Source organism: Strix uralensis, chromosome 1, assembly GCF_047716275.1.
Source record: "Strix uralensis isolate ZFMK-TIS-50842 chromosome 1, bStrUra1, whole genome shotgun sequence".
NCBI classification, from domain to species: domain Eukaryota; kingdom Metazoa; phylum Chordata; class Aves; order Strigiformes; family Strigidae; genus Strix; species Strix uralensis.
Window position 1 is genome coordinate 32,675,870 of NC_133972.1, and position 20,952 is coordinate 32,696,821.

Genomic DNA, 20,952 nt, shown 5'->3' on the forward strand with positions numbered 1-20,952 from the left:
GTGTAAAAACCTTTATGATGATGCTCACAGCATACCATTATAAAATGAGTGTTGTTTCCACCAGAAGACTAGCTCCCGAGTAATGCTGATTCAGGGTCATAAAGATAAATGCATTCCTCTGTAGGAAATGATAACATTATATTGATTTCAGACACCTTGTATTCTGTGCAACAATAGAATTAGCCCTGCTTTGATTTAGGCGTACGGGACAGTGTTTGGAGGAGGGCAGTGGCAATCAGGTCTCCTGGATTCTATTCCTAGACACAGCAGTGACTCATGCCACGACCTCGTGTAAGTCTGTTGATCTCTGTGCCTGTTTACCCATGTAGAAGAATGAAAAATGAATAAATACCTACTTCGCTGGAGTTGAAACCCTTGGTTAGAAAGAGCTAAGTATACAGGCATTCCTGGCAAAATAAATAAATCATGAGCATGTTTCAGATGAGTTCACAAAACATCTCCAGTATAAGGTTTCTATGGTCCCTTCAATTTGATCCCATTATGTATTTCAGTGTAGCACATATGGTCCTATCTTTAAAACACTGGGTAGTGTTACACACTGTGGGATAAGTTACAGTGTGAAGACTTAACATTAACATTAATGGGAGCCAAGCAGCTAAAGCCTATCGTGCTCTGCTGAAAGCGTGCCCGCAGGAGAGCTGTGTTGATAATAACTTACAAACCGTCCGATCTAAAGTGTTGTGGAAATTTCTAACTTCCGCGGATGCATATTCTGAACATTATCAGAAATGTCGTGGCTTTCAGTATGTTTGTATGTCAATACTCACAGATGTCTGTGAAACATTCTGTTAATGTTCCTAAGTGATGCCTGGGCGGTTACCTACCTTGTAAGACAGCATTTAAAAATAACATAGGTGAATTTACACTGAAATACATGGTAATAAATGAACAAGAAGTGCTCATTTCCTTACAGCACTGCTACATCTAACTTTTGAGGTTTCATTTCTATTATTTCTCTTGCTCTTCAGTCAAATACTGTATTTTGTGGGACACTAGCAGATCAGATCATTTTGTTTTGATATTCTCATCTTTTTGTTCCAGTTGTAATAACCATTTGGACTGCTCAACACAGAATAAGAATAGGACAATAATTTATATTGTGACTTGAGAAAAAGCATCCACATGCAACTGATTGATATCAGGGAAACAACGCTCAGAAAATTCCCCACTTCTGTGTTATCCACCTTCTATGTAAGCCCTCAACAACCACTGGTGCTTAAACTGAAACAGACGGGTATCTCCAGGATCGCTATTGTAACTTCTATGTTTTACCACTTAAACTCTTTCATACTATATTATCTTACAGCTCACAGAAAAATAACAATGATCTGGGGTTGGAGTTCTGTTGGTCGATGACATATTTAAGTATATATGGTAAAACCAACAGGCCTGGTCCGTAGCTACAGCCTGAGTACTGGAGTAAGGAGCCAGGGAACCAATAAAGATGCACCTTCCCCTACTGAAACAGTGCCTGGCTCCAAGCTGCAAGAGGTGCTAGTGATTGCAGGTGCGACATTTTTATGTATGATGACTTACCTACATACAGAAATTACTCTAAACAGCAGGTGAACTTAAAGTAGGTGTTTTTCTGAATAACTCCATAAACTGACAAGCTTCACAGGAGGAAGCAGAACTTTATCATCTCCCACACATTCTTTTCACTTTGAAAATGAGCAATCTAATTTGGGGACAGACAAAGGCAGTGTTTCCTGATGTCATTTTCTCCTTCACTGACTGCGTTGATAAAATTATCTCTAATTTCCACAACCATCAGTCTCTTTACCATGTTGTTATCACAGCCCTCAACCATTTTGCATGGTGTCAGAATCTACCTGTTTCATATTTGCATATGCTATGCTTCTACTCACAAACAAACAAAAAAACGCGTAGATACAATGCACAAGTACTAAAATAGGGGGGTATCTGAAATTAACTAAAACACCATAATCAGCATTTCTGGACATATCTAGATGTCAATAAAATTGATTTATAAAGTGGGACAATGTTGAGTTTTTTTCCTTTGCCTGGTAAAACAGAATTGCAATCTTAACTGGTTAAAATAAAATAACATTAACAAGCACACCCCACTAGTACTAGGCCACTAGTATTCAAAGATAATGAAAGATCTGCCTCAGGTAGCACCTATATAACCAGTCATCAAAAGAACATGTTCACGTGACAGGCTTCTACTGGAATCAACGAGTGCATGAGTGGAGGCAAAAATACACAAACGAGTGTTCACAGAATACACTTAGTTGCTTTATTAAACCGTCTTTCTTCTTAAAGTAGATTAACCACATGTAGAGTGTTAAGGTGAAGTCACAGTTTAAGCATTGGGAAAGTCAAGAAACTTGGTCTGTAGCAGTATGTAATTCCAAAAAACCCAACCTCTCTGGTCTGTTGGGTTTTTTTTGGGGGGGGGGGGGGGGGCGGGGAATCAAATTTCAGGAGAAAAATAACCCTTCCAAATCACAGTTATCGTGCTGGGGTGGCTGGTTGCAGTGTCCCTTTATGGAAGAGCAACACCATCTAATTTCACTGTTCAGTATGCTGCTTTTTGTTCCTTTCACAAGAGTTTTTTTAAGTCCTATCTGTGAAGGTGTTCTTTGTGTTTGATGGGCAGAGGCCTACCACCAAGCCTGTAAATTACTTCTCAAAATACAATATGAAAATTATGCAGGTGACATCTCTGCTGATCCTCTGCCTAAATAAGGTGAACATTTAATACCTAGAGAAGTAATCTTTCTCATTTTAGAATTAACTACCTTCTCGTAGGGAACAAGGTGACGCTTTCTCCCCTCGGCAGCGAAGGGGCTCACACAACCCGCACCCCGGGGGGCCGCAGGCGAGTGCCGGGCCCTTCCCCGAGGGGAGGGACCAGGGCCTGAGCGCTGCCTCAGGCCGAGGGGTGCCGGAGGACTCCCACCCTGGGCCAAGCCCCGAGCCCGGCTGTACCTATAACCCCCGCCCCAGGGCTCTTCTCGCCAGGTCACCAAGACCAGGCCTGGGGAAACCACAGCGATTCCTCACGGAACCGCTACTCCCCCACCCCTCGCCTGGGCCCGGCCCGGCCCAGCCGCCCTCCGCCCCCACGTGCCCGTCTCACGTTATCTCCCCTAGCCAGCCCGCCCCGCCAATCAGCACCGCCCTTACTCCGCCCCGCCTCCTGCGGGCCAATCAGCACCGCCCTTGGTGGTGCGGGCCGGGGCCGCGGCCGGCGGCGCGGGCGGGCGCCTTTGATGCCGGCGGGCGGTTAATTCAGGAAGCTCCTCAGGAGCGCGAGGAGAGAGCGGCGGGGCGGGGCGGCGGGGCGGGGCCGGAGGGGCGGGGCGGGAGAAGGCCCCGCCCCCCTGGCGGGCCCGCCGCGCGCCGCCGCCCGCGAGTTCGGCGTGAGGCCCCGGCGCGGGGTGGCGCCGCCGGCGGCCGCGGCGGCGGCGGGCGAGGAGGGGGGCGTGGCCGGCGCGCGGGCGGTGGAGGGGCGGGGCGGGGAGCGGAGCCGAGCCGAGCCGAGCCGAGTCGAGCCGAGTCGTTGGCGGCCGGAGGCGGCCGGTCGGTCGGTGCGGCGGCCTCGCCATGGTGTTCCTCAAACTCCGCGAGCAGGTGGGTTCGCGGGGGCGGCTGTTGCCGCCCGCCTCTTCCTTCCCTCCCCTCTCCTCCCGCCCTTCCCGTGCCGCCGGGCGCGGCGGCTGCGCGCCCTTCCCCGCCCCCTCCGCGCCGTGGGGGGTGTGTGTGTGTGTGTGACAGGCGGCGGGCAGGGGGAGGCAGCATGGCTGCGGCTGGTGCTGCCGCGGCCCGGCGGGGACGGGGCTGTGTGGCGCCGGGAGGCGCCATGTGCTCCCGGTGTGGTCGCCCGTGCCCCCTCGGTAGCCCCACTGGGCGGGCGGGGGCCGCCGCCCCGCGCAGGTATCGGGCCTAACAGGTGGCCGCGGGAGCCCGCCCGCTTCTGCCCTGCCCTGCCCTCCTCTCCCCGCCGCGGCGGCGGGCCGGCTCCGGGGCGGAGGGAGGGGAGGGACGGCGCCCTGCCCGCGTAGGGCTGCCCCGGCCGCGGGTCCCTGCCGGGCCGCCTGCCTCGGGAGGGGAGGAGGGGTGACGGGGGGGGGGGGTGGCCGCGGGCTCGCCCGGGCCAGCCCTGCTCCGCGCCCGTGTTTCGGGAAGGGAAAGAGGGTCAGGGCGCCGCTGAGGGAGCGCCAGGGAGCCTGGGCCTGAGGGACTGCCCGGCGTGAGGGGATCGATCCGGAGACACCCGGCTGCGGCGGCTGGAGAGCCGCGGCGGGAGGCGGCGTGCCCGGGAGCGGGAGCCGGCGCCGCTCCTCCCGGAGCCGGGCCCGGGCCGGGGCAGCGCTGCCGCTGGCAGTTCCACGTGCCCGAGAGCTGTCTGCTCGTCCCTTCCTTCACGCACCACCTTTTCCTCTCAGGCCTTTAAAATCTTTTGTTTGGCTGCTGTATCTTTCTTCTCCGTGGTTTTGACAAACCTTCCCCGAGTCCGTGCTCCCCTCCAGAAAAACAGAAGGGTTTTCGTGCCTTTAGTGGTTTGTTGCTTTCATCACATCATCACACCCTTCTTTGTTTGCTAGACTCTTCGGTTTCCATCCTAGGTTATGAAAAATACTTGTCTTTGCTGCTCTGTCCTTTTCTGGTGTCTCCCCTGTCCTACCTATTGTCTCCTGTGCGGTATCAAGATACAAAGGTGGGAGGGTCTGCGCTGCCAGTTTGCCGTGTGTAGAAAGAAAGATGCTTGCTAGAAAATGTGTTTTCATGGGTGTTAGACCAAATTCTCTGTAAAAATTGTTCTCCTTGAATACTCTTCCTTAAGGTAACTGACTGGAATGCTTGGACCCCCCCCCCCCCCCCCCCAAAAAAAAAATGCCCCACAGAAAAAAAACACCTAGAAACTTGGCAGTGGATAGGCAACTGGTATCCTGTGTCTGTTTGTTATGCTGATCAGTATCAGCTCATCCTTACCTGCTAGTCCTTTCATCAGTCTGCATATACCTCCTGTCTTTTTACACTTAGGTTGTGTGGTCCCTTGGAATTTTGTTCTAAAAAAACGTTTAGCAATACAGGGCTGGGATCCTTATGTCCTGCTGTATTCTATATAAACTTAGTGAAGTCTCATACTTCTTCAGAACTTCATCTGTGAATGAGCAACAATTGTGGACCCAAAATACACTTAGTGTCTTTGAGTTAGGTTTGGTTTTAGGCTTCGTGGGGGGCTCTCTCCACAGAGATGAACACTTGTTCATCTCTTCTATTAAATAAGCCCTTCTGTTAAAAGCAAAAAATACAACTCTTCTGCAACTAATAACTGTGAATTAACTCACAAAAACCCCATCATGATTATGTCAACATGCAAGTACTGTACTGGGAAGGATCCTGCTGTTGACTGATGCTGGGGTGAAATAGTGGTCTATGTGGGACCACTGGTCTAACAGAGTACTGCATGTGAGGCTTTTAGCTTCTATCATAATGCAGGTTGTAATCCAGAAGTATGAGGTGGATTTTTTTAGAGGCTTCAGGGATCTGTAAAGGTGTTTCAATATACTGGGAACTGAAGTCTTCTTTCATTTAAAAGGTGGTTGGTGGGTAGGGAGAGGTAAAGGAGGCAGAGGAGAGAGGGAGAGGAGTGCTGGTTTTGAAGAGGCTGTTGCAGAGGGAGGGATTTTTAGCAGCAGCTGTATTTCTGCAGAATAAGTGTCCGTTGCTTGATAAATCAGTTAGTACAAACTAAATTCTGTTAGAATTGCTTTCTTTAAGAATGCCAAAAATCATGAGGAATCATATTAACATGAAATCTCTCTGTTTGGCTAATTACAGAGAATTCCTCCAGGTCAGTGTTTTTCTGCAGTATGCTGTAAGATGTCTTGACTTCAGGACTAGATGCTGCGCTAAGATTATAACACCACCTGCTCATTACAAAAAAACATATAGTGGTACTATATGAAAGTAGAGGTGTTTATCTTCAGTATTTCATGAAACATGCTCCTAGTTTGCTTGAACCATATGCTTTGCTTCATAGTGATGCGTTCATTTAGAATAAAGTAAGTTGTCATGTGCGTTTGTAGTCCTTACAGTGAGTCTGTCTTCAGTGGTGGCTGTGTTTCATGGGGGAGTGCAAAGGCTGCTCTGTTTATACTGTTCAGCTAGTATGAAGCAGGGAAGTGATTTGCTACTTTCCTTCTACAGCAATCAGACTAATAAGTTTCTGGAACAAAAATTTACTAAATGAGTACTTTAATGTAATTCTCAAGTTTATTTTTTTCCAGAAACAACATAAACCTGTTGATTTTGTTCTTTGATAATGTAGAAGGGCTCTGCGTTACTTATTTAAATGTCAGAATTATGCTGGGAAGAGGCAGGCTTAGAGCATACAAGCAGCTTGATATTTTCTTACACTTGGTTTAGTTGAGCTTTTCAAGTTAGTGCAAGCCAGTGTAAAAGCAGCACTTGAGAACTTACAATGAGGTGAGAAATTCTGCTCTGAGGCTCTTAGTTGAGCTCAGAGGGTGAAATCCCAGTTCCACTTGCAGTTGATTTAATTTACTTAGTACACTGATAAACAAAACTTTGATCCTCCAGATGCTTAATGTGTTTGTGAAGCTCAAATATTTGGTTGTCTTTGGAGGCTGATTTGATACATTTAACTTTCAGAATAAAGGTTTTCCATGCACTGAGAAGAGTAGGCCCTTCCTTGGGCTCAACGAGCAGCCAACAGCTGTTAACAACAAATTCTCTACAAATTTGTGTTAACACTGCTTAAGCTTTATTGCTTTCCAGTGCTACATGGTAGGAATATCTTTAAAAGTTTTTAAATAATTCAGGGTGTACATTGCACTTTCATGAGTGACTTATGTTTGCTTTCAAAGTATATTTGGTATCAAAAACCCCCATAAGCCATATTTGCAAAAATTGTATTTGGAGCTAATATGAACTCTACTGAGCAAAGTTGATACCCATAATGGTCAATAGCAAACTTTAACTCTGGGATAGAAAGAGCAATCATTCAAGTGTCAGGTTAGCTGTAGATTGTTCTTGTTGCTCTTGGTTTGTTGTGCAATGTTGGACAGACATGTTTAGAAACAGAGGAAGCAGATCGGCAAATTCTGTCACTGTGGTTAAGCCATTCAAAGTAGACATGAAAAATACAGTAAGTGTACCTTATGATTAAGGTATTTGCTCTTCAGTTTGTTTGCCTTCGTACTGTCTTCATAGATTGGTGCTTGTATACCAGGTTCTTCTAGATGAGAAGCTGCTTTAACTACTAAAATGCCAAGTGAGAGAGAAGCTCTTAAGTTTATTTCTTCCTGAAACACTGTGGTACTCTCCTGTAAGAAACTGCATTGAAAGCAAAGTTTAGGTCAAGGTTCACTGATGTTCTGACAGACCTTTTTTGGGGGGGAGGGTGTGGGGTGGGGGAAGAAAAAAGGAGTAACTTGCTTATGAGTATTCATAATGGTATGCCTTGGTCTCCTGTATAAAAGCCCTTTCAACTCTGCGTAGCTGTGAAAGGCTAAGTGTCTTCTGGTTTTTTTTGCTATTTAGTCATAGTTTCTAGGTACATTAACTGTTTCCCAGAACAGGTAAATTCTTGCTTTAAAGGCTTGCGAGTTAGTCCCTCTAACACCTAAGAAGTAGTGGACAACCTAGTTTTTCTTAGTGGGTAGGTGAGATTTGGATTGCCTAACAACCAAGGGATTCGTTGCTTTTCTGTTACAAGCCTTACCTGTGTATGTGCCTATAGGTCATCTTTTAGGCTAGCATAAACCTACATTTCAGTATAGTTTTGTTGAAATGCATGAAGCTCTGATCAAAACTGGCTGAATTTTTTCTTTAATTTTGCAGCTGTATAACTATTTGTGACAAAGCTCATTGGATGCAGCATCATTAAAGTTGGTAAAGCTTTATTTTTTTTCTTTTGGTATATCACAGTTTTAATTATGCATTTACTGTTTTCTCTGAATCTTAAATATGTAATAGGAAGAAATATTGGGGCTCACAATAATGGGCATTTAAAAGGAATTTGTATGGGATTGTTCTGTATGACTACTAGACTGCGCTTGAGGCAGTGCATTTATTCCCAGAAGTCAGATGTGAGTGGAAGGGATTGGAGTATGAACAACTGCATGAGGATATTAGAGTGACCACTTATCTTGAAAGTCCTTGAACAGTGAGAGCACTGACTTCTTTATTGCCCATTTATATCTTTCTCTTAGCTAAGATGGATCTTGTTCAATTGGCAGTTAAACAAATGTTTGCAGTGTCATAGTGAACGGTCTGAATGCCTCTATGGTTGCTATTTTCATTACTGCCAGCGTTAGACTTCATTCTTTTAGAATTCATGCCAAGAATAAATGTCCCAACTAGTTCCTTGTTACACTAAGAGGAGGAATGGTCTCCTGTGGTGATGAAAAGGAGCTGCTGCTGCTCGATGAGGGAGGGATATGGTGGGAATGGAATTACATGGTATTGCTCTACAAATTCTCTTCAGGCATAAAGAGATACATGTTTAATTTTTTTTGGTAGAAGTTACTTTAAAGTTACCGTTCTTTTAAAAAACATTAAGGAATCTTGTCAAAGTCAAGAACCAGTCTTTGTGCTCTATTCTCCATCACACGTTCTTCCTAAAATTTGCATCTAATCTGTTTTAACTGTATACAAGATAACTAAATTAGGAAGTTGTAATACTTATCAAGACACCTTAAGTCTTACTGTTAATTCTCATGTTCCCAGGCTAAGAACTCACATGTACTGAAAAGATAAGTTTCTTTAATTGATGGAAAACTTTGAGTAACTTGAACTCCGTTTATCTTGTTATACGAAGTAATTACCAGCCCTTCCATTAGAATGTGTTGAGAGAACCTGGTTCTACCACGTGTTCGTTTTGGGGGATCAGATTACCTGATGATAACTCGGTAACTTTTGACTTGTGAACAAGCAGTTCTTCTCAGTAAAGAAAATAAACTTTTTTTTTTTTACAAAAAGAAGAAAAAAAAAAAAAAGGTGGGGGAGAAACAAAGCAGGCCTTGATTCTGCAGTCAGATCCTTATGGCAGATCCTGTTAACTCAGTGGCCTTCTGTGAGGGTATAAAGGTCTATTCATGTAGATAGCATCGAAGGTTTGTGACCATTACTTGGAGGAAAATATCGGGGGGGCGGGGGGGAAATGAGGCAAATGTGCGCTTGCCTGTGAAGTGACTTCCTTAGCACTGACAAAAAAGTTGATGATTCCTGTAGGAAACTAGTAGCTGTTGAGACTCTGAACTAGCAATCTGCTATTTGATGTGGATTGTTTCATTCCCAAATTTCTGTCATTGTTTCCATTCACTGAAATGGGTTGTGGAATAAGATGACTGAAATTAAATTTTGGTATTATATGTTTCATATCCTCTACTTCATCTTTTATCAGCTGGTTTCTTTCTCAGTTGCTGTACCTCTTTTTCTCTACTCCGCTGGGCTTTCCTGAGGTCAAACTAATATCTGATCATTTGTTTTCTTGTTCCTGCCAACTTTTTATGTTGTTCTTACCTCTATTCCTATTTCTGGAAATTGAGTGGGAGACTCGTTGCCTTAGTTACAGTGACTAACTGTTTCAAAGTTATTTATAATGTTTGTGTTTAAATAACCTGTATCATAATATGAATCGCAAAACATTTCACATCAATAAAAAATAAACAAAGCAGTCCATTGCTAAGTGCTGGGAGCGTGCTTACAGTGCTGATTCTTGGGGGTTTTGTTTTCCTTCGTTGTTGGGGTGGAGGACAAGTTCTAATCTGGCATTTGAAGATGAATCTGAAATAAGGTATCTTGCTGTTATCCTTTGTGTAAATGAGGACCAAATCTTAATATTTAAGGTCCGAAATATCAGGGAATATTATTCTTCCTCTCCTTTGTAATGACACTAGCACTCTAGCCAAGGGATGGGAATATTGCAGTTTAACCATGTTAATTTAGTTGTGATTGCTCAGGTGTTGATGAATTATACAGCACTGACCCATTTCAGCACAAAAACTAGACCTAATGTGAGTGGTGGGACTGAGTAGTTGGGAGGGAAAGGAAGATTGTAGCCAGCTGGGTGGGTGCAGGGAGTTCAAGAGGAAGCACCAGCAGTGATACCAAATGAAAGAGAGGCAAAGTAGTTGGTCTGTAGCATCCTTGCAGATTGAGGAACTACTTGTTAGCTGAAGCACCTAATGACTTCTCTCCTATAATAATGAGATGCTCTTTGCTGTGAATTGAATATAATCTTAGATTTTTCATTGATTATTTCTACAGTAATGTGTGAATTAAGTGAACAATCCCATGTAAGTAGATTGTTGTTTATATGACTAAAGCCTACCTATTTAGGGCTCCCTGAACACTTAAAATATTTTTCTCACTATGTTACTGAAACTATTTGAATTTGAGAAGTGTAAAGCAAAGGTCTGCCTCTTCTAACACTGGGATTTTCGGTAAAACAAGAAAAACCCAAACCACTTTGCTTAAGCTTATATTGTTGAACTTCAGAACTACGTTGAGGTGGGGGAGAGCTTTCCTGCCCCAGAGTAGGAAAGAGTGCATCTTAATCATAAATGGACTGATATTAGGAGAATTTAGTGAACGTTCAGGTTTTGTACATAACTTTGCCTGTTTGCATGGGCTAGTCTATTTCTGACTATGTTCTGAACTGTTGTGAAGCCACCTTGAATGTTTAATGTTTCCATACTTTCCAACAATGAACTGTCACTTAATGGCCTTCCTAATTCCAACTGATGAGCATTTTCATATAAGTTATTCTTGGTCATTCTGCAATCATGCAGTCATACTGGAGGTTCACTCTCACTTTGTGCTTGTGCAGTACTCTTGTACTTCCGTCTGGTGCAGAGAAGAAAGTATGGGTACACCTGGATTTTTTATTTTTTTTTTACTTTGGCAAAGTGAAGATAGAACAGTACCTTAATGAAGAATGAGAAGAGAGCACAAGCAAGGATTTTAGTCAGCATGACAAAATGAGAATGGAATCGTGGTAGTTAAAGGATTGAGGCCAAAATGAGCCTCTTTAGAGCTTACAGAATTACTAACAATCATGAAGAATTCAATGTTTTGTTTTAAGATTTTGCTGTTTGTCATCTACATTTTGATAGCTCCATCTATACTGGTGCCTCTAACAGGGAGGAAGCTGAACCCTCTATTCAGGAACCTGGTCATCCAGCAGCAGGCAGCACAAGAGACCAAGGATCTACCTAGCTCAGAGCTGAAGGACCTACTTGAGTCATAGACAGCTGAACTGGGGGGAAAGAAAACACTTTCTGTAGTTATTTGTATACTAACATAATCTGTAACTAATTCATAATGTAGTCATTTAAATCCATCGCTGCAGGTCCAGTTTTGTATAATGTTAGGGGTAACTGGTATTCCCTCCTTCCCTGTTCCATCTTTAGGTCATTTGCTGCTTCTGCCCATTGCTCATGATAGTGAGCAGGTAGCCTATGCAAAGTCTTTCATCCTGAGCACTCAGTGTCTCTTTCCTGCCTCAGATCTCTGTGTGGCATCTGTTGCTTTTTCTCTACTTCTCCTAACACTTCTCTCACCAACGTCACCCCACAAAGAGTTGTTGGTAGGCTAAAATGAAGGAAAAGCACACATAAAATAAGTAGATGAAGAAAACCAAATGCTGTCATCATTCTTCTGATTACATTATTACTCATTGTTTTGAATTAGTGAAACGTCCCAAGTTGTGGTACAGGGACACTTCAGAAATAGCACATTAATGGAATTCCCTACCCCTCGCCTCCACTCCTTTGTAACTGCAGAGTTCTGTTCAGTTCTTCCTATGTTTGCTAAAACATGAGGATCAGTAGAAGGAGGTCTTACGCTTAATACTGTGTTGCTGTGCAGTCTTTTTGCCCAATTAGAACCCTATATCAGGTACTGCCTGATGGCTTTCATTTCCTTTGCTCCTGTCTCAGTTCCAGGAGCAGTACTTTGTTTTACAGCTCTGCTGTATCTGTTGCTTTTTTTAAGCATTCATTCTGGGGGATAATTTTCAGTATTAAGGAGGACTTGTAGAGAACACTTTATTCTTACTTCTCTGTCACCTGCAAGGTTGCAAATGCCATTAGTGTCCTGCATCATTCTTGATCCTATAGTAACCACCCAGCTCATCGTTTATTTCTCCCACTCCTACCCCATGATACTATGCTTTCCATTTCTTCCCATCCACAAACACACAGGGAGTTAGAGATTATTATCTAACACTACTTAGATCACAGATTGAGAAGTCTATTAAAATAGAACTTCTTGGGTAAAGTATAAGTAACATTTTATGACTTCTCTATAGACATTTGTCTATTTTTTTTACCGTAACTTTAACAAATTATAATTACTGCAATCAGGACGTAAATAACCAAGTTAACCTACTCTACAAGAAACAGAGCTCAAGAGAGGAGTTCTTTGAAGGTCTTCATGAGACCAAAAGAAAGGTGAAGAAGGGATTTGTAAAGCACTAGAGAGAAAAACAACAAAAATGGTTAGGATACCACAGGTTGTCAGTATCAGTGAACAGCAAAACTCTTCTGTGTACTTCAGAGCTTCATAGTTAAGGATCATCCAAAAACCAACAGATATCCAGCTACCCTGTTGGAGCTCTGTTTGCAGTGACTTCAAGACATTGGTTCCTTTTTCTACCTACTGCACCTTTCTACCGCACAGGAAGGGGACTCTTCCAGCATCTATAATCTTGAACTAACACTGTGAATAATATAGGGAAGAGTGCCTTCTACTGTTTTTCTACACCTAGAGATGCACAAAATGGTTCTGGGTCACGTATATCAAATTTGTCATCTTGGAAGGGCAAATATAGCTGCATGCAGCCACATCTTTTATTTTTGAAATGGCTTTGACTTTGCACATTGTGAATTGGCTTTTTTTTTAAGACTCACAACATTTAACAAGCCCTAATTGCTTAAAAAGAAAGTGATATTTTTCATAGTTTGCATTTGAACAGATTACTTGTGAGGTTTCTTCACCTGAAGGTTGATAAAACTCCTGCAATTAATTCCAGCATATGTGTTAAAACTGCTTTAGTAATCATTAAAGTATTACACTTATTGCATACATAATTAAAGAATAACTACTAACATCAAAGTAGAAGTACCATGGTTCGTGACTCTGTGCCCACAAGTAGTAGAAGAATTTTGCAGAAAAATTAACATGACTGTTCAATGCAAAGATGTAATCAACAGCTTTTTAACCTGAGCTTCATCTGAAAGGCTCTCTTTTGCTGTTGCAATGGCTGTAGAAAATACTGTAAGCATTTAGGGTATCACACTGGTTTCCTGTCTCGACATCCAACCCCTTACATGGGGGAGCAGTGAGATACCTTTCCTTCTATAAAGTTCTTCACTGGAACTTACATAAGCCAAAAAATTAGTATCTGTTCGATGACAGGAGGAATAGCAATGCCAGCGGTGTCTGTGGAGACTGTCAGAGGAGAAGTTCAGCGCCCCTTCCCTGGAAGCTTGCCATACCAGTATTAGCAGGGCTCTCCTCCATGCTGGTTGGAGGTGTTGCAAAGTCGTTTTGGAACTGTCTTTCTGGAGTAAGTTCTTTAGAAAATTGGCTCCTTTCCTCCTGAGTGACCACAAGCAGAAATAAATCTTCTAGGCCTGAAGCTCGGTCCTGTGGCACCAGTCGGTCACAGTTAACTGAATCCAAAGACAGAACAAAGGGGCCTGCAGAAAAGATCTCAGAAATGTCTGCTGGAGTTCAGCCTTCTATGCTGTGGGAGCCCTTATTGCTTCTTCTGAAATACATGTGTTTTAGACATGTTCACAAAAACTCTTTTTTTTTATATATATATCATGACTACAGTGCCCACTGGTGCTCCTCCCATGTTGCCTGACACTACTTATTTTTGGGAAAGTTAACTTGTAAAAGTAGGCTGGATAATTGAAGAAAATAGGAGGAATTGTTGGAATGATGTAATTTGACCTCAGGATTTCATGACCTACTCTAGTGTGGAGCACAGTGACATGTGGCGTGGCTGTGAAGCAGTGCATTGTCACAGGATGCCTCTTCAGAATGCCAAGTTCTTTGCATAGTGTATGGTGTGGCTGTGGAAGTAAGGTGGCAACTGCTTTGATGTATATTTGCACTGTCTTGTTTTTTTCACTAGATAAGAAATGATGAAAATGGCCCATAACAAGCAAGGTTCAGTACAGGGAGAAACGTTAGGATATGTTTTTCTTGTTATTCTGTTCTTCTTTTAAGAGGTTAATTAACAGGCAAAACTGTGCTAATTATGTGACTTGGAAATTATCTACCACAGTGAAGGCCAACGTTTTCAGCTGACAGATAGGAGAAGGAAATACAGATACATGAACTACTGAATGCTCATCTATTTCTGGTGTAGGGTAGGACTTGTGTGTGTGTGTGTGTGAGAGAGAGAAAATGTCTGAATGAACTCCAATCTTTAAAGTCATGTGGAGAAGGTACATTTTCATGGAAGTGTAGGAGTTTCAGAATTTTAGGATGAAGTTTACTGACATACTTCTCCTTGGGTTGTTTTTTTCATTTGCAAAGTTTCTAACAATCATGATTGAAACTTACTGGCTTCTAATCTCCTGCCTAAGGCCATGGTTTGATATTTGGTTGCAGCTGAGTTTAAGCAGTTGCTCATTCTTTTCTTCTGCAAAGTGGTGAAAAGGGAGAGGAGAGACAAATTATTTAGGTTTAGACTTCGGAAGTTGTTCCTTGAAAGTTTTCCTAAGTAGAAGCTAGAAAGGAGTGAGTGTTTTGCCTCAGATAGACACAGAGGTGTCTTCTGTGAATGTCCTTTGGGCTGGGGGGTGAGTGCAGGAACTTGAGTGTGGTCTGCATTGGACCTCTCTCTCTGGGAAAGTGACTTTAATATTGTTGGCCTGAAACTTCTGAGAATGCGTTTCAAAACTCAGCAGTGTGCTTAATTTTCTTGTCTGGTTCCTGATTGTTTTGGGGTTTGAGTGTGGTTGTGAATTCCTCTTTAATTGGGAGAGAACCTAGGGTCTTAAGGATATCTGCTTCTATTTATAACATCTCATGTTGACTTACACTGACTATGAAGACACTGAAACAAGAAAAGCTCTTCTGTAACATACTTGTTTACCACATGCACTGCCTTTCAGGACCCTCAGCTTTTTCCCATCTCCCATATGATAACCATGTGCCAGTTTTATTGCAGCATTTAAAGTTGTTTTTCTCCACTCTTAGACTGATCACGTGCTCTAGTACTCATAGCTTTACAACTGGAGCTCTGAAAATGCCATCAAAAAGACTTTGTCTTGGTTTCCATCTCAAGAGGTTACAATGAAAGTATAAGATCATGTTCAGGTAGTCAAGTTACCTGAAAACTGTATGCCAAAGTAGTCTGAACTTGCTGCAGCCTTTTCCCTCATAGAAACATGTATGGACAGAAAGCCCTTCAACTTCTTAACTCCCTTGTATGTGTGTGCAGCTCTAATTCTTTGGACACCATCCAATGACAGCTTGGAGTCATGCCTGTTGCGACTAGTGATCCCTCTATCTCCCTGAACAGAGATATATGCTTGGGGTAGGGAAATATCTAGTAAGAAAATATGCTTATAGAAAAATAACTAAGTTGAAATAAACTAAAATAGCAGTTGGTCACTTCTCTACAAATAGTAATTAATGAAGTGTGTCAGTCTAAGAATAAATTTAAGTCTTCTGAAATGGAAGAAAACTTTTCATCTCAGCTCTATAGGAAATTGAAATATAAAATTGTAGTTAAACTTGTTGTTTTATATTCCACATATCACCTAGTATGGTTTTATGGATACCACAACATAAGCACATTGGTTGTGTAAATATTTTTATCAGCAGCTAGAAAAGATAGCATTTTGAATTGCCATTAATGAAAAACTTAGCAAGATGGGCTATTCCTCGCTTCGTTGTTTCCCAGTTTGATTCTGCTGTAAAGCTGTTTAATTCAGTGGGTTATGGATGAAGCTATTCATGCAGTGGACTCTGGTTAAATTTTCTGAATAAACAGCTATAAAACTACAAAGGTTGGTTTAAAAAAAAAATAGGGCATGTCTTTTGACTGTAAGAATGCACTGGGAATAATTACTTTGGAAAATAAGGGTATAATAAAATTGTACTTAACAGTGTCCATACAAGTAGTTGTCTACATATTACCTGTACGTTTGTTATGAGATATCTTTGTTATAAGTATTTTGAGCTAAAAAGCAAAGAACATGGAAGATCTAAGTCAGACCCTTTAGCCCTTGTGTTTTGTTGGGTTTTTTTTAGAAGCAAGAAGGGAAGACTCAGTGAAGGTCAGGTTACAGCTTCTGTTTCACCCTTGTTCTTGAAACTGCTCGTCAGCACAATTCAAAATTCTTTTTTTATGTTTGCCTAAAAATCTGAGGCAGTCATTCAGGGGCTGTTTCATGAATAGGTTAGCTGTCTCTGTTGTGGGCTCTAGAGCAGGTGACTGGATGATAGTATCAGTGCTGCTCCCAGTAAGTGTAAAAACCCATATGGGCGGCATGAAGTGAAACATAAATGAACACTAGGATGTGGGAGGGGAGCAAATCATACTGACAAACATTTAATAAATGAGTATTTTGCAAAGTGTTAATAAGAAAAGTAGTTTGATATTTGAGAAGGCTTACCTAAGTATCTGATTCTAGATTTTCTTTGTAATAATGAGAGGATAGCAGGATCTTATTTGCTATGCTGAAATAAATGAAAGTTATTAAAAGTATGCAAAGTTTTGAGAACACCTGTATTATGTGGCTATTATGTTTAAAAATCAGGTTCAATGTTGTGAATTAAATGATATTTATGGTAATTTTTTTGCTATTCTGTGCTTAATGTTCTGTATCTTTTAAGAGATGTGGAGTATTTTATGCTTTTTGTACTACATTGTACAAAGGTTCTCAGTGATAAGACTAGACAAAAGGTTAATCTATTTTCAGTGTGGTTTATTGGCGTGGAGTGTGGGAACTTTGAGGGAATGTTCAGCTCGGATGTAGAGAACAGGACAAGGAAATTTTTAAATCAAAAATTACATTAGGGAAATACATGAATATAACTTGTTAAGATCCAAGTATAGCATCTACTTGCATTCAGAGAATTAAAAAAACCTAATGGTTAAGTAGTATATATTTGTTGCCAAAGGATTGAATTCGAACTGCTTCACAGACGGAAGTCATGAGCTGAGCACTTGGAACGAGTTTGTAAAAGTTCACTGTTTGAAAGCAGCATTAGACAACAGTAGCCTCCTCTGGAACAAATGGTATTTTCTTAACAATTCCTTCTCTTACTCAGTTTGTTCAGTGGTGAAAACCAGAAGAAGCTGGGGAGAAGAAAAGCTTCTCTTATGAAGTCTGACAGAATTGTGCTAATCCTAAAACTGACAGACTTTGTGACCAACCCCAAGTGATTGATTCGGCTCACTAATTGTCCATAGTATTTCCTATATACAATGGCTGCTTAACTTGAGGCATTTTTGGAAGCTTTTTTTATTAGTGGCACATGTAATGAAAACAACTTAAAATATTTTTTTATTTTCTGTTTTTATTAAATGCCCTGATAAAATAATAAATTTAAAAGTATAGCAAAAGTAATAAAAGTGAAGTAATTAACGTTCATAAAAGTTATTGGGTGCTATCTAAATGCATCCAAAAAGCAAAAATAAAAACAAAGATTTGATTTGAAGGGTCTGCCCTTCATTTAAACCCAGGTAGAAATTAGTTGAGAAAGTGTTCGTAAAGCAATCAGCTGTATGTTCTGAAGAGGGGTATACCCGGTGAGGTGGTGTATTCTTCACAAGTATTTAGTGGTAGCTTGCTTGTGTCCTCTCTATGGAGGAATTTAAGCAGTCTAGGATGAGGGCAGAGAAATTGCTGCAGCGCTCCTTTGCCACTGTGGAGAGATGTGGTACGTTTGCTGGTATATTCATTTATAGGGTGATTCTTCTGTCTCTGATTTTGGTTGTTTTGGATCACACCCTATTTAGTGCGCATCACTTCTTGGTTCCGTGTTCAGAAGGTCACCTTCTCCCATCATTTTCCCATCCGACCCCTATCATCCTCACCCCTGAAGAAGTGAAAAATGTTAAATTTTCATGTGGCACAATTCTCCTTGGGTTCCTGTCTGTCAAGGAAAAATCTGACTTGTTTTATTTATTTTTAAGAGCACTGCACCTTGATACTTGGAGGTGATTGAGTGTACTTGAAAGTGAATTCTGTTCAGTCTGTAATGCCACTTTAACTATAAATGAGCAAGGTCTTGGTTTGGCTTAAGTGATCTGCATTACATTGATGGCATTACTTAGTAGGGATTAATTTTCCTGGGAACGTCTGTCCACTGTGCAGGTAGGCTTACCTGTAACAGTTAACCTGTCTTTTTCATACCCCTTTCAGTACTCCATTTCTGTGAAATGTAATAATATTTTTCACTCCTTAATTTGCCTTGTAAAAATCCTTTTTTTTCCTGTAATGACCACATCCCGCTGAACTTAAAAACTGTGCTCTTATGCACAGCAGTCCTCTGACCAGCTAGAGAAGATGACCAGCTTCTAGCAGTCAGAGGCACCTGGCTTTTCTCTCTTTGCAGGCTGTATTGATGTAGTGGAATCAGCTATGGCACTTGTGTGTGACAGGTGACAACACCAATTTTACTCTTGCATTCATGTGGAAGTGAGTCAGGACTTAAGCTTTAAGCAGCTGGCAGAGTGCAGATAAAGGAGATGTTTGGCTGTTGGGCTGTGCATCCTATCCAAGCAACTGGATTCTTCCCTGGAGGAAGAAAGTCCTGAAGCATGTGGAAGCATCGTCTGCATTTCGCATGGAACCACACTGAACTGGAAAATGCAAATCATGCTTTTCACTTAGATATCTGACCTGTCATTGACTGATTTGGGCCTCCTAAAAGGTGAGGTGCTGCTATATCCATATGCTGAAAATGTGCCTCTGAGTCTGTCCACCAGTTCTCCTTTAGAGCTTGCATTTTGGGGAAATAAAAGCTATAGATCATTGAGCTGTGTCAGAAGCTTGTGTGGACACAGTTAACACCTCTGTTCCAAGTGAAATAGTTGATTCTGACTCTTCTGGTGTCCCACCTGAAAGCCATGTTTTTGTCATGTAACAATAGCTCAAGGCTGTTAAGACAACAAAGGACGTGGTTTAGCAGTGCTGGAAATGTTTATATGAAATTGCAGACTCTTAACTGTATTCAAAGAGCTGCTTATTCCATGTATTTTGCTATGGTTTTCTGCCTCTTTTTTAAATGGCCTTTTGAAGACATAGTCAATAGGATTAAGAATCATTGAATAGTTTGGGTTGGAAGGGACCTTTAAAAGTCATCCAGTCCAACCCCCCTGCAATAAGCAGGGACATCTTCAACTAGATCAGGTTGCCCAGAGCCCCGTCCAACCTGGCCTTGAATGTTTCCAGGGATGGGGCATCTACCACCTCCCTGGGCAACCTGTTCCAGTGTTTTCACCACCCTCATTGCAAAAAATGTATTCCTTGCATCTAGTCTGAAACTCTTTTAGTTTAAAACCATTACCCCTTGTCCTATTGCAGCAGGCCCTCCCAAAAATTTTGTCCCCATTTTTCTTAAAAGTCCCCTTTAAGTACTGGAAGGCCGCTATAAGGTCTCCTTGGAGCCTGCTCTTTTCCAGGCTGAACAAGGCTGACTCTTTCAGCCTGTCCTTGTAGGGAAGGTGCTCCAGTCCCCTGATCATCTTCATTGCCCTCCTCTGGACCTGCTCCAACAGGTCCATGTCTTTCCTATGCTGAGGACCCCAGATCTGGACACAGCACTCCAGGTAGGGTCTCACAAGGGCGGAGTAGAGGGGGAGAACCACCTCCCTCAACCTGCTGGCCACACTTCTCTTGATGCAGCCCAGGATACGATTGGCTTTCTGAGCTGCGAGTGCACATTGCTGGCTCATGTCCAGCTTTTCATCCACCAGTAGCCCCAGGTCCTTCCTGGCAGGGCTGCCCTTAATCCCTTCATCCCCCAGCCTATATTGATATCGGGAGTTGCCCTGAGCCATGTGCAGGACCTTGCACTTGGCCTTGTTGAGCCCCATAAGGTTCACATGGGCCTACTTGAGCTTGTCCACATCCCTCTGGATGGCATCCTGTCCCTCAAGCATGTCAACCACACCACTCAGCTTGGTGTCATCTGCAAACTTGCTGAAGGTACACTTGATCCCACTGACTTTATCATTGATGAAGATATTAAACAGTACTGGTCCCAGTAGGGACCCCTGAGGAACACTGCTTGTCACCGATCTCCATCCGGACATTGAGCCATTGATCACTATCCTTTGGATGCAACCATTCAACCAATTCCTCATCCACCAAACAGTCCACCCATAAAATCCATATCCAATTTAGAGAGAAGGATGTTGTGGGGGACTGTGTCAGAGGCCTTACAGAAGTCCAGTTAGACTACATCCATAGCTCTTCCCTTGCCCACTGATATAGTCACTCCATCGTAGAAGGCCACTAAGTTGGTCAGGCAGGACCTGTCCTTGGTGGAGCCATGCTGACTGTCTCAATTCACCTCCCTGTCCTTCACGTGCCTTAGGATCTATTCCATGATCTTACCAGGCACAGAGGTGAGGCTGACAGGTCGGTAGTTGCCAGGGTCCTCCTTTCTTTTTTTTTAAAAATGGGTGCAATGTTTTCCTTTTTCCAGTCATCAGGGACTTCACCTGACTGTCATGATTTTTCAAATATCCTCAGAACTCTGGGATGTATCTGGTCCCATAGACTTATGTATGTTCAGGTTCCTCAGGTGGTCATGAACCTGATCTTCTTTTGGAGTGGGAGGGACTTTGCTACCCCAGTCCCTGTCTTGTGGTCCATCCACTCAAGAGGTGTGAGAAGAGAGATTGTCAGTGAAGACTGATGCACAAAAAGTTGTGAAGTACTTCAG

At 42.6% G+C, this 20,952-nt stretch overlaps 1 protein-coding gene across 2 annotated transcripts in view; it reads left to right on the forward strand.

Annotated features, from left to right (window-relative positions):
• Nucleotides 1-3,492: 3,492 nt before the first annotated feature.
• Nucleotides 3,493-20,952, forward strand: part of ANKRD28 (ankyrin repeat domain 28) — a 125,223-nt gene continuing 107,763 nt past the window's right edge. For both annotated transcript variants that reach the window (XM_074861598.1, XM_074861607.1), the window contains exon 1: nt 3,493-3,621. In XM_074861598.1, coding sequence (XP_074717699.1) covers nt 3,595-3,621 — 27 coding nt within the window. In that variant the 5' untranslated portion in view covers nt 3,493-3,594. The remainder of the gene's footprint in view (nt 3,622-20,952) is intronic.